Here is a 14,892-nt window from a genome sequence, read left to right on the forward strand (position 1 = left end):
TGGAGGTGCAGACCTTATTTTTTCCAGATTATTTTTTTGGTGTACAGTATACATATGGTTTGTTTGGGTCTCAAAAGTACTAGCACTCCAGATTTATTGTAGTGGTGCCTGCCTTTTTGCATATATATCCATTGCTAGTCTCTATGTTTCAGCCTAGACCACTATGGTCTAGTCCCCAACTAAAATGGGTGAAAGGCTCCTTTTCTACAATAACCCGTTAAGGATCATGCTACTTTAGGTGTTAAGAACCAGAGCCCATTTTTGAAATCTGACCTGTCTCACTTTATTCTGTTATAGATCCATGATGCTTTAACTTATTTAACCCCTTCTGGACCGGCCTAATTTTCATTTTTGCATTTTTGTTTTTTCCTCCTTGTACTTAAAAGGGCATAGCAGTTGCATTTTTACACCTACAGACCCACATGAGCCCTTATTTTTTGCATCACTAATTGTACTTTGCAATGACAGGCTGAATTTTTGCACAAAATATGGTGCAAAACCAGGAACAAAATTATATGCGGGCTTCGTTTTTACGCCGTGTGTCCTATGGAAAAACTGACATGTTATATATGTTCCTCAAGTCGGTACAATTAAAACGATATGTAACTTGCATAACTTTTATTTTATTTGATGGCTTGTAAAAAATTCAAACCATTGTTAACGAATATATGCTCCTTAATATCGCTCTATTCCCAGGCTTATAGCGCTTTTATCCTTTGGTCTATGGGGCTGTGTGAGGTGCAATTTTTTTTGCGCCATGATGTGTACTTTCTATCGGTACCTTGATTGCGCATATGCGACTTTTTGATCGCTTTTTATTACAATTTTTCTGGATTTGATGCGACCAGAAATGCACAATTTTGCATTTTGGGACTTTTTTGCACTCACGGTGTTTACCATGCGAAATCAGGAATGTGATAAATTAATAGTTCGGGCGATTACGCACACGGCGATAACAAACATGTTTATTTATTTTTATTTATAAAATAGGGAAAGGGGGGTGATTCAAACTTTTATTAGGGGAGGGGAATATTTACTAATAATACAACTCACAATGTCACGGGGGGCAATGTCCCCACTAGACATCAGGGATGAGGCTGCAGTAAGTCTTCAGATGCAGTTGTTAACGTTGACAGCTGAATCTGAAGACTTAATAAGCGGGCACGGCGATTGGACCGTGCCCGCTAATAGCCGTGGTCCTGGACTACATGCCACACCCGGGACCGCGGAGGTTCAGAGCGGGGTTGCTGCGCGGCCCAGCTCTGAACTCCCTCACCTGCGCGAGGACGTACAGTTACGCCCTCGTGTGGGAAGGGGTTAAGCGATTCTGAGATTAAAAATGGATGTGACGGCATGTCTATATGCAAGGAAGGGTTATTAATTATTTCTTTTTTTTCCTCCTGCTGATACTTAACACAATGTGCATATCTTCAGTAATTCAGAGAATCACCAGCTTTCTAATACATATAGAAACTAATATGACATATATTGGAGAAAATCATCTAAATTACAATCTGCAATATTTACAAATATTTACTTTAAATTTACCCAAATATCATCTGGGATTAGTTAACAGAATCTCACAAAACATAATAAACATCTGATATAATATCACTTTAATAGATGCATACTCTACTGTATATCCTGTAGCTCCATATGCTTGTTTTATAGTTTAATGAAATGTAATATTTCTTACTTGTGAGGTAGCTGTCCTGGGAGGATATATAGAACGTCAAATTATTATTTAGTCATACATAACTGGTTCCAGCAAAGACTGATTATCTCTATTTCCCCAGAGTCTGTGACTCAGTATCTTAATTTCCCCAGATATATCAGCCTTACAATCTTGCACGGTTCTTGTCTTCCTCTTCATTTTGTGGGCTAAACTGTAACAATATTATTTGACTAATAAGTATATCTCTTTTAAATGGAGAAAGTGGTATTTGGAAAGGAAATCCTTTATTAAAACCTTTGGGAAATTATAAGTACTACATTCAGAATTATTATTTGAGGAAGAAATTATCTGAGAATTAGGGGTAAATCTTATTTTTGTGTGAGAAAATTAAATATTACTCAATAAGTTACAATACATACATGCTCATATATGCATACTCATGATGTGCGTACAATATATCAACATTTAAAGACATTAATGTGAATTAGTAAGTTAATACTACACGCAAGCAAAACTTATTCTGTTATGCCAAATGCCAGGCTAAAGGGGCCAAGGAATGTCAGAGGGAGTCAAGAGACATTCCCTTTGCTTCTCTGTAGTAAACTGCTCTTTCAAACTCTGGTAACAGTGCTTAAACTAGTCTGGAATGCTGCTTCAAAAAAGAAAAATATATACATCTTCAGTTAATATGATATAGGTGAATACAGGTTCATTTAGTATTTTTTTTTTTTTTTTACAAATTGCAATGGCAACATTTTTTTTTTTTTAAAGAAGAATTATACAAATCCATAACGGTAACCTAGAATGCTAACAAATCCATCAACATGCTGAAACCTACATCACAGGAAATGGATGGCCTAATAAAGGATGTATCTGTGTATAGTATTAAACATATTTTACTGTAAATTACAGTAGATAACCAGATGACATTAGCATCTCATTCCAAGGCAATGGCCATCTATTAGCCACCGTATCAAGAATCTATCTTCGGCGGGTTTTTTTTTTATGTAGTTTATGAGGTTTTCAAGTAAAAAAAGTACTTTTTTTGGGTTGTTGTTGTTTTTTTATAGCTACCTACCTAATCACAAGCACAAAGCTAATGGTTTCAGGCAATGTATAGGATTTATCTAGATAACAAATTTCCATATGACATATGAAAGCTTTTGAATTCCATGAGAGGGTCTCTCTGGACTCTGGTTCTGGACTTCAAAACAAGACAGGTCAGAAAAACAGCTACAAATAGCAGCTCCCACTCTGGCAGACTGGAAATGTCTGTAACTGTCATTTAAATGTCATTTTTCAGAAATCAATAAATATCAATAGTACAAGCGATTTTAAGAAACTCTAATTGGTTTTATTAAGCTAAAGAGTTCCCTTTTGTACTTAAAAAGCTGTTTTCCTACCTCCCCCCTCACTTTAGAAGAAGCAGGATTTCTGGGTCCATTATGGTCTATGAAGGGGGGAGGGGGTGAGTGAGCACAGAAAGGAGAAAATACAGCCCTGCACAGCACATCATCCTTTAATCTTCTGAATCCAGTGTTTTGACTTCTGAATCCAGTGTTTTATGTGCCCAGACAGTCCCCAAAGTGCACAAGCTGTTTGTCTGCTCTTCCTGCTCCCTCAACCCCCTTAACTCCACCCCATAGGTTATTATAGACTCAGCAAACCCATCTTCACTTTACTTCTCTATAATGAACACAGCTTTGCCTGATAATGCACAGATAAATCTCCCCTATGGTGTTTATATAACACCAGCAAAATATTAGATAGTTTGTTCTTCTGTGGTAAGGAGGAGGCTGTTAAAAAGTGATCTGTAAAGGATTATAGTGAAAGGTGACACCAGTGTATGGATAAATAATAGATGAAACCACTGGTTCAGTCTACATCCCCCCATAAGGCCTATGTTCATAAGGCTTGCTAGGGGCAGCTATGGACATTCACTGCACTTTTAGCCTGGTGAGCCTGGTTAGCGTTTGAGCTGCCAGGACGTGATAAAATAATAAAAATATTCCCTTTAAAGAGCATAATAAAAATTTACTTTTAATACAAAAATAAAACTCCATGTTGGCACTTAATATATTTATACTTTATGTTAAAAGACTACACTGTATTAAATACTTACATTACGGAGCTGATCAAAAGCAAATTTGAAGCCTTGCTTGTAATCTGTTGTTCCTTTTGCAGTGATGTTATTGACTGCTTCTTTAAGAACCTTCTTATTTCTTACATTAGCTTGAACAAGATGGTGGAAGCAGCTGACATCATGAGCATTGCTGTTAAACTAAAAGACAAAGAGAAGCAAACATGTTAATACAAGGATGTCCTAATGTAATGTTAGGTAAAAGAAATATGGGGGGGGAAATCTAAGACAGTACAAGTTTTGATATTTTGATATGTCATAGCAACACTTCAAAAGTTTTGATCACTTTGTGTCTAAGTGTTCAAACCCTGACTGATGAGAACGGAAAAGTAGTACATGCATAACATATTTTCTCCTGGCTCCATATCATAACAGCAAGACAGCTGTATAACATATTATAAGTCCACGGGGTGTCTTTATGGTGCCTATTCTGACAGCAACATGAACTAATGACAGAGAAGCTTCTCTGATGTCTTGGCTGATATGAAATACGTTAAAGGGGTATTCCCATCTTAACATAGTTAAACTTGTAGGACTCATATAGTTAAATGTTTTGCATATACAATTATTCAGCAAACTTGTCTCCTTCTAATATGCCTGCTCTTTCTCTCTCATTGTTAAAAGCTTATTGTCTAGGTTACGTATCAACACTCTGCTGTAAAAGCAGTGCTCTGGTTGGTGTGTGTATATACAGTAGCTATACTTATATATATATATATATATATATATATATATATATATATATATATATACACATACATATTTTACAGTATACTGTATATACACAATGGGGGAGATTTATCAAACATGGTGTAAAGTGTAACTGGTTCAGTTGTCCCTAGCAAATAATCAGATTCCACCTTTCATTTCCCAAAGAATCTGCCAGTTTTACTTTACACCATGTTTGATAAATCACCCCCAATATCTCTATGCATCTACATAAAAACTATACAAACACCAGCCAGAGCATTGCTTGTAGAGCAGAGTGTTATTTAAGATGGGGATATCTTTAAGCACTGTAGTGATTCCCATTATAAGCACATTCTTCTCGATTTTCATGATATCTACTTCTTTCTGTTTATTGGCCACTGAAAGCATTTTATCTACATGCTATGTTAACAGACAGCCGTCAACCAGCATCAGGTGGGAAGTCAGCTGCTTTGCTCAGTCTCCTTAAAGTGTCACTGCCTGTATAACTTTCAAAACCTAAACCAACAAGACATGTGATATAAAGCATAAAGCAATTAACATTCATTGCTTTTTTTTTTGTTATCATGGGAAACACGGGACTTCCTGTAACACAGGAAGTCCCGGTCATCTATGTACAGAGAATGTATCAATCATTTGATTGATGGACTTATTAAGCTGTGACACTCTGTACTAGCTTGGACTTCCTACGTTTAGTCCTTTTTTTTTTTTTCACCAATCAAAAGACCAAAAATCCTGGACCTGGATACAAGTATAGCTTTTTTAACTAAAAAAATAAAATAAAATAATGATGGTAAATTGCAAACTCGCTTTATTTCACATGCCTTATTGATTTTGAAAGTTATAATGACAGTGACACTTTAAATAGATTTTTCAAGATTATTCAAGACATGGCCTCTTTCTTCCAGAAAAAGCCCCATTCCTGTCCTCAGTTTGGATGTTGTTTGGATGTCTGAGTTTTATTGTTTAATTAAAAAAATCTATTAACCTAATGAGCTTGTATAGTGGTTGCTTGGTGAAGGAGAAATGTAAGTGTATCCACAAGGCCCACTGAATTCATTTTCTGATCCACATGCGATAAAAGCTTACAATGGTACTATTACTTTAAGTAAACATAACACTTGACATTAAGCCATTAGTCAACTGGAGTAAAGCAATTTGGGAAATGTTAGTATTACCTGAACTAACAAACTATATCTCAGTAGTATTAAACTTGATATATAATATGTATGAAAAGTGATCCAGGAAACATTTCAGATGACCTGTTGCTAATATAAAAAAAGGGGTCAAGCCAGTGCACAGCTAAGTGCTTTTGCTTGACTACCCAGTCTCTTTTTAAAAGTAAGCCATAAAACCTTTAGGGATGTACATTGTAGAGATAACTAAATATCGGGCACTGCCCAATAATGTAATTGTTTAATTCAACTTACTCATAAACACATTCTATATAGATTTATTGGCTTTGAACAGTAAAACATTTAAAGTGGAATAAAACATATTGTAGTCTTACATTACATAACAAAAAAAGCCTAAATCAGACACTAACATAAAATGAGCAGTGGCAAATAGTATTGTATGTGATCATTTCAGGATATGGCATAACAAACTGCAAATTATTCCAGGATACCTTGTTTTTTCTTTTTATGACTATGAAAGGGGGTCTATGCTGATTCATAAAGGTGTCTGCAATCAATAACTCTAAAGGCATGTTGTACAAACACTTAACAAAGAGCAATATGTCAATGGAATTAACCACCATCAGTATATCTATATATGTCTACTGTAAATATATTATTTAACAATAAGAGAATCTATAATTGTAGAAATGGCAGGGCCCAATGAGAGGCTAAAACATTATTGGATTTTGTTCAAAACATCTACTGTATGGTGCTTGGAATTGCTAAAGCGTTACTGTCATTTTAGCAAAACTTTGACATAACACAGACCCCCAATAATTTCTAGTAGCTAGGAAAAGTGCATGGGAGAGCACTTTTTTTTCTGCCCTACTGCTATACCTATCTTGTTGCATGAGTTGGACTACATAGACTAAGGGCCCTATTACACAGTGTTGGACTACATAGACTAAGGGCCCTATTACACAGAGCAATAATCACCCAAATTTGGCCGATTCGGCCAATTATTGCTTCGTGTAATAGAGACAACGATCAGCCGATGACAACAACCAGGCTTAGGTTTGGACCTAAAATCATCGGGTGCCAACCGTGCATTGCTACGTGTAATGCTGACAATTGTCCAAACACCTAACCCCTTAGCTCTCCCCGCTCCCAGCGCTCATTTACCAATATTATCGGTCCATAGTCAGCACGCTTAATAGGACCCTTAATATAGAACCCAACTTCTGCAGCGAGATGGGGAGAACACCAAGCCATAGAGTGAATCGGTCAGCTGAGTGCTTTTCCTGTTTTCAATCTGCCAATGGCAGGGCTCTGAACACCCAGACCCTGACAAATCAAAATTTTTACAGTTTAAAAATTTTTTAGTAGCAAGGACAGAATCATATCCCAACCAGTTAAAATAGAAATGGACGTGATCATACAAATATTTGGCTTATGCAAAGGCCCAGGGTAACAGTATTTTCACTGCTATTTGCATTACTACACTTCCAAATTCTGTCAATAATGGAACTCTAGTTACTGTCTTGATTGTAAAGGTCCAAACTAATGCATAACTTGGGTAAATAATTTATCAAAGGGGAAGCTCAATAGAAAATGTATTATACAAAGATGTTTGAAATTCTTCCACTTAAAAAAGATTTTAAGAGTTTTGAAAAGGCATTATGGTTTAGAAAAATGTAAAAACAGTTTTTGAATATTTTAGGTAAAGATGAGTAAACCAAACTTTTTGATCTGAGATTTGCTATGAACATTACAAAGATGACTGATTGCAGCCACCTCCAGCATCGCGGCTGCTGATTGGCTAAGTGAACTGTTACTCAAAAAATGAGAGTGACAGCCTGCTCAGCCAATCACCGATTAACTGAGGTGAGACGCGGCCAGTGATTTGCAAAGCGCGCTATCCAAAATTTATGAAATGTTCAGAACCCGGTCAAAGATGGCGGCTGCATAATTTAATACATAAAGAAAAAAAGGGTATGCTCACCTGTCCGCAGAGGAGACAGAATGACAGTTAGCCAGTCACTGACTTCTCTGACTCATCGGTTCATGCATGTAAGTGTGAGAAAGCCTGGTATGACCCTCTCAATAAAATTTGGGGCAAGGAGAAATGCAGTGGTGTGACCAACTGGTGCTCATTAAGGAGCACGGTCCTTATCCTACCTATTTAGGTGCTTAGTTGACATGTTCCGGTGCATGCTGATGGTGGCTCCCCTGCAGATTTTCACATGCTTAAAAAATACAAATCTTTTGTCTTTGGGACTTTCCTCAAAATAATGCCAGATGGCAGAACACACCCCCCCCCCTGCTTCGGGGAACACTTGCTATGCCCTGCATACTCCCTTTGGCCACAACACTACCTCTTACAGCCAATGCTGCAGATCCCTTCCCCTCTGAAACGTTGTGTCCAGTTGGCTCATTGCTTAGTCGTCCTCCCCCTCCTCACCACCATGAAGGTGGAAGGTGAATGATAGGGTGTACGGAGGACACAATCTCCTTCGGTGCTTCCTGAACCATATTTTTAAACTGCATAGTAGCAAACTAAATGATCGCATTACCTGCCATCCACATCAACACCTGCTTGCGCTGCTGTGCATACTGTACTGTACTGTGCATACCGTGCATCCCTGCTAACCAGGAAAGGTGGCCAGTAATCCTACCTACGCCGTGTTAGTGTTCTCCCTTAGGAGCAGGCTCTGTTTCAGCATGCACGGTACCATGGCTTCTGTCCACACCCTCATCAGTATGCCAACATCCTTGTCCCATTCCACTAGCCTTTTCCACGTTTTGTTATCAGCAGATTACACACAGTATACAATGGCGTATACTCAGTGAGCAGCACTAGACTATAATTCTATGACACTGGTTAGACTGTAAAATACTGGAACTACACTGTACGGCAAATTATTTTTTTTAGGTTTTTTTTCCAGAAAGGTATAACACTAGTCAGAAAAAGTATTTTTCAACTTTTTGGTGGCACTGCATATACTACAGTCATTAAAAAAGTCTAGTATACAAAGGCATATACTCAGTAACCACCACTACACTGTCACACTATGACATTCCAGTAACAGTGCAAACATGAGAGTATCGTGCTCCACTCACCTTTACCTGTTGTGCTAGGTCATAGGCACAACTTTATTGAAAGCTTCAGTAGAAGAAAACACTGCAGCACTCACCAGGGGTAACACCACCCTATCACATCAGGGTGTGAAATGTGAGCAAAACAAAAACCTGCTAAGGACGAGCTGGACCAATCCCCCTCCACACGGATAGCGCAGGTGTATATCAATGAAGTAGCCAGAAAACACATGGGAAACTGCTGCAAGGAAACGCATCAGTAAAAATGCCCTCCAAAAATGTCTTTAGTAAAAGGGAAGGAAAAATATTTGTGGCGACGCGTTTCAGCCCGTATATACAGGACGGGCCTTTCTCAAGCTCTATCTGCTCCAGTATTTCTCTGTTAAAACTAACTGCATTGGGCATCTGGAGACCTGGGTTTATATACACAAAGGTCACCTGATGCTGCCGGCCAATTACTGCTATGTCAGCAGCCAACAAAGCTGCTGCGTAGCATGATCTCCTGAATGCTTATTGGCAAATTAAAGCCACCAAACATGCAGGAATCAATTTTATTCTAGCATCACCTGGTATTTGTTCAAGTATCAAGTACATTTGTCCCTCAACATACGATATCAATTGGTTTCAGTATGACCATCGTATGTAGAAACCATTGTATATTGAGACCAAAACTCTATGGAAAACTGGTAATTGGTTCTGAAGCCCTCAAAATTCCATCCCAAAATGAGAAAAAAATTAAGATTTAAATTAAAATACGCTGATAACCATTATGGATAAAGCAAGTCCTTCCATACAAGGGTCATAAAGAGCAACTAGAAACTTTAAATTACTTTATATGTGGAAGAAACTTTAAATTACTTTATATGTGGAAGACTGGAGCTCAGACCACACAGGGTCCCTATAAAAATAAAATGAAGCGGCCCTCACCTGGTGCCCAAAGAAGCAACTCATCCTGGCCCTGGAAAAGAGTAGCACAGGACACGTAGTATAACTCTGTACTGTATGGAGGTGCTACTAGACAGCCAACCAGTGCTTGCACTTCACTGGGGTTTTACAAGTAAAATGGCCCCTTTCATTGGTCGATCATCTAGTTATTTATATATTCCGCAGATCTGGACTGTCTGTAGCATTGTATGTTGAATCTGGTCTCAAGTTACGATGGTCTTGAAAGGAACATTGTATATTACAAATATTGTATCCGGAGGCCATTACAAGTTGAGGGACCACTGTACTTTTGAGTACCCCGATACTCTAGTCAACAGTGAGCTTGAATAAACATGTTTGCTCATCTCTAGTAATTATACATGTAGAAGGCTAATATTTTCTGGTGTTAGCCAAAGCCTGGGGTTTTGTTTTATGAGCTGTCTTAGGGTCGTACATAACCATTTACACGCAAAAGAGAACAGACCACATGGAATAACAGACACTGTTTTCATTTCCTTTTGATGATTTAGGGTCTGGGTCTTCAGATTACGACCTATCGCTTGAATGAGTCTGGAAGTAGTACTTGCTAAGCACGTTCTCTTCCAACTCTGAAAGAGACACTTCCCTATAACTCTATAGGACTTTCATCTCTCCTGGCTGCAACTATTATGAATAGGGATGGTCCAAACCCGCCGAGGTTCGGGTTCGGCTAAACCCGAACGCTCGGCATCGGATTCCCGCTGTCTGAATGCTCCGTGCAGCGGGCGGATACAGCGGGAGGACCGCTTGGAAAACTGGTATACAGCCTATGGCTATGGCTGTATCCCAGTTTTCCAGGCATTTCTCCCGCTGTATCAGCCCACTGCACGGAGCGGGCAGACAGCGGTAATCATTGCGGAGGGTTCGGGTTTGTACAAACCCCGTCCAAACCAGGTTCGGACCATCCCTAATTATAAATATGAGTTATGAATCACATAAATATTTGAATACTCCACTCCGGCTGATCTCTGTGTATATGACAGGGCAAAAGTTTTTTAAGAGTTACCCTTTAAGGACATAGTTTGAAAAATTATTTAAGACAACAAACTTATATTAATATTAATGCAAGTTGTCCATGCAAGCCATTTATTTTATTCTTCACAGTGCACTGAACGACGCTTTGATACAATCAAACAAGCATATGAAAAGTCCATATTAGCAGCTATGTTGTTGAGATCCGGCAGTAATTCATCTTGAATTATCCCCATGCTAGACCGATATCACATGGGTAATTTATATTAATTAGGAACCTGCTGACCGCCTGCATTTAATCCCAACCAGACATTAAATAAATGAGGTAATTGTTGGGCCTTATTTGTAAATGTGAAAACTCCCCAAGCACCTAATGTCAGAAGAACGCAAATAGATTATATGGCAAAACAGATTAAGCAATTATGATGCAGCAACTCGTCACCAAATGTTTTCCACGATTTAATAGCATTCTTCTAACCAATAAAATAATCTGGTCTATTTGAAAGTTTCACCGTCTTACACATACATAAAGTCTACAGTATCTCTCAATCTTTGATAATGATAATGTTTATTTCTATAGTGCCAACTTATTCTTCATCATTTTACAAATATGGAGGTACAAAATTTTTTTTTATTACACAATGTGTCACTATATACTGTATAAATAGGGTAATGCACATGGATAAGGCATTCTGTGTGTTCAGATACTATGGGCACTAGGCATAGAGGGACACTGCTAAATAAAAAGTAGGGTAGGGTGAAAAGACCAGGTAGGGTAGTAGCCAAATATGTGGAAGGAAATGAAGGGAGGTGCAACTCTGTGGAGAGCTTTGTGGGCAAGTGTAAGGATTTTGTATTGTATTCTAAATTTGATGGGTAACTAGTGCAGTAAGGGGAGGCATCAGTGAAATGACTGGAGAGGAAGATGAGTCTGGCTGCTAGAGAGGGGAGAGTTTATAGAACAAAAGAATGATAAGTAAAAAGTTACAGTTGTCAAGATGTGAATGAATCAAACACAAGTGTAATTTTTTGTGGTTTTAACAGTTAGGACAAATTCTGGAGATGCTTTTAAGGTGTACAGCGTGAATGGTATAAAAGAAAGTTGTGAGTCTAGCATAAGCCTAAAACCGCTATTCCACGGGGTGACTATGAGGAGCAAACGAGCGCTGTCAGCACTCGTTTGCTCCTCGTTATCTGCTTGCTGCTGCTATTACACACGGCAGCAGTGAGCGGGTAAGAGCCGGGGGCGGGCGCAGGGAGCCACAGGGGCTGCCTGGTGATCTCTAGATCGTCCAGGCAGCCCATAGCATATAGCAGCTGTCACCGCTTCTATTCCACGGAGCGACGGCAGATCGTTGCTGTATGAGTCATTTGTTTTTCAACAATGTTGATAGACAAACGACTGCAATGATCAGCCAACATCGTTCATGTCGGCTGATCGTTGCCTTCTATTACAAGGAACGATTATCGGCCGAGTGCGGCCGATAATCGTTCCATATAATAGGGCCTTAAGTCAGTGGCTTTGTTGCTCAGCAGTGCCAGACATGGAAATGTTGGAGACATTGTACAGACAATCACTAGTGTTTTGTAGAACTTTATAAGTAATGTAATGGAAAATGGTATAAAGCTGGGTGTCATCAGGGTCTAGATGTTACTGAAAGCTAAATCTGGTTTGTCCAACAGGGGCAGTATAAATAACAAAGAAGAGAGGACTCAGGTCTGACCCTTAAAGAACCCCATCGATAAGGGGAAGAGGAAAGGAAGTAGAGCCTGCAAATGATACATTGAATTGGAAGGGAGAAAAATAGGAAGAAAACAAGGAATGAGCAGAATCTTTGAGGTGGTCTACAGTGTCAAATGCTGCAGAGAGATGAAAGAGGATCAGCATACAGTAGAGTAGCTGCCTTGGAATTTAATTATTAGGCGGTCATTTGTCACCTTAGTAAGAATGGTTTTGTTACAATGTAGAGTGGAAACCAGACTGTAAGAGGTTAAAAAGAGAGTTATCAGATAGAAGGTGGGTTAGACAGGAGTAGACCACATGATTCAGCAGTTTAGAGATAAAGAGGAAATTAGACACTGGACGATAGTTAAGGCCTTATTACACAGACAGATTATTGACCAAAACAGACCACTATCAGCTTGTGTAGAAGGGCCAGTGATAAGCTGACGAATAAGCAAACATTCATCGGTTGAATGATCAGGCCATTCTCAAATAGTGAAAAAAAATCATCTGCTATCAGCCGCACATCTTCCAGTGAAAAAGGCATATACAATATAATACAATCAGCCCTTTATTACAAGGAGTCACACCATGTATTATGGCCTTTAACTGCACAGGACTAGTTTACAGATATTTTTTTCAGTACTGGGGTCCTAACGGAACACTTTGATGAGGATGGAAAGATATCAGAGGAAAGAAAGAGGTTGAAATTTTAGTTAGGTAAGTAGTGACAGCAGGAGAGAGACTGGGTGAGATGTGAGGCTATATGGTCACTAGAGCAGATGGTAGGGCGAGAGATGGAGAGAAGCTTAAAGATTTCTTCTTCTGTCACTGCCAATAATACAGGGATGCTAGGTGTTCAGAGGCTCTGTTGTTGTATCCTCTGTTCACATTATTAAAAGGACATAACCAGAACTTTAATAACAACATGTTAGTAATGAACCATAGTTCATTAAATCACTAAAATCACTTAAAATATATATCTTATATAAATATATATCCATAAGAATAAATCTTTATGGATTCAAGACTAAAAATAAACATTCTGAATAATAGCCACTAGGTGGCAACAAAGGATCTATGTTGTCTAAACCGACTGTGGAGAAGTTTGCTAGTCACAAGGCTTAGTAGTAATGTAAATAGCTGAATTCAGTGGTTTGAGTTGACTAGATAACAGGCTACAATAATATTTTAGACACTGGCAGCATGGATAATATTAAACAGAACTAAAGAGCAAACTAAAATGTTTTTAACATGTTGATAGGAGAAAGAAATACCTAAAAATGTACACAAATACCAATCCTTAAGAGTAAAACAAAGCAACAGTGTAAAGGGAGAGTAACTGTAGTGAGAACAATAGCTTTTTTACTGTGAGACATTTTACCAATATAACTAAAACTGTCATTTCTGATGGTGTAAGCAGACCTTCCAGTTACAATTTATTTAATTCTAGGCATGTTGTGGTATTGTTGAGTAGCATAACTTGTACTAGCAAAGAGCAGGGCCGTATTAACAGCTGCTGCTGCCCTAGGCACTATACCTGAAGACGCCCCATCTTGGGGAGCAACAGGGAGAGTGATTTCGGCCACATGCATTTCTCTACATGTAGAAACATTGTCTGAATCGCATTTTCATAGTTTTTAACTGCTTAAGACATAAATTTCCACATTCAATGAATGATTAGAGCTGTCTGCATATTGTCTAAAGGAATTCTCACCACAGGATTGGTAGATTCGTAGGTTATCGCTCCAGGTGTTAAAGCCATACCAGACCTGATCATACCTCCCCCCCCCCCCCCCCCCCCTCAAAAAGTCACCAGATTTACTGGCAAGTCTGACCAGGAGCTGGGAGACTAAAAAAAATAAAAACAAAAAAAAAAAGTAGTTTTTTCCTCCTGCTCCCTGGTGCTGCTCCCCTGCAAGGTGCTGCCCTAGGCAACAGACCACGGGTGCCTAGTGGTAAATACGGCCCTGGCAAAGAGTATGAAACTCTTGATAGCTCTTAAGGTATTCTGAAATCCCCAAATATTGCACCAACTGCTTAATGTGTCCTGTAGGCCCAAATACTGCACCAACCTCTCTACTTACTTTCGTACAGAGTGTATCCTGTCACCACGTTAAGGTGTCCTCAGACATGGTCCTACTCTAGCCTTTTCACACTAGCAATAAATAATAAGCCTACATCTGGGCAGTTAAGAGCTAGATCTCTATTTATAACACCCACAAGACATGGGTAGAGTGCAAGCCAACAGGAGGTAGGCACCCCCCCACATACAACAGAAAAAAAGGAAACATTGGCCACACCTCTATGCCTCTGTTCACACTGCAGTTTGCAGGCTGCATGTGGCTTAACCCCTTAGTGACCGCCGATACGGCTTTCTACGGCGGTCACTAATGGGCCTTATTCTGCTGCCATCAGCTTTTTACGGCGATGGCAGAGAATAAGGCTGCGGGGCCGGGACGGCCCCCACCCCATCCCCCCGGCTACCGGAGGTGGC

General features: G+C 39.1%; 1 protein-coding gene across 4 annotated transcripts in view; it reads right to left on the reverse strand.

Moving 5' to 3' along the window:
* CACNA2D1 (calcium voltage-gated channel auxiliary subunit alpha2delta 1) overlaps positions 1-14,892 on the reverse strand; it is a 506,289-nt gene that overhangs the window by 118,227 nt on the left and 373,170 nt on the right. For all 4 annotated transcript variants that reach the window (XM_069978323.1, XM_069978313.1, XM_069978341.1 and 1 more), the window contains exon 11: positions 3,798-3,956. In XM_069978323.1, the coding sequence (XP_069834424.1) occupies positions 3,798-3,956 (159 nt within the window). The remainder of the gene's footprint in view (positions 1-3,797; positions 3,957-14,892) is intronic.

Source organism: Dendropsophus ebraccatus, chromosome 1 (genome assembly GCF_027789765.1).
Source record: "Dendropsophus ebraccatus isolate aDenEbr1 chromosome 1, aDenEbr1.pat, whole genome shotgun sequence".
Taxonomy (NCBI): Eukaryota; Metazoa; Chordata; class Amphibia; order Anura; family Hylidae; genus Dendropsophus; species Dendropsophus ebraccatus.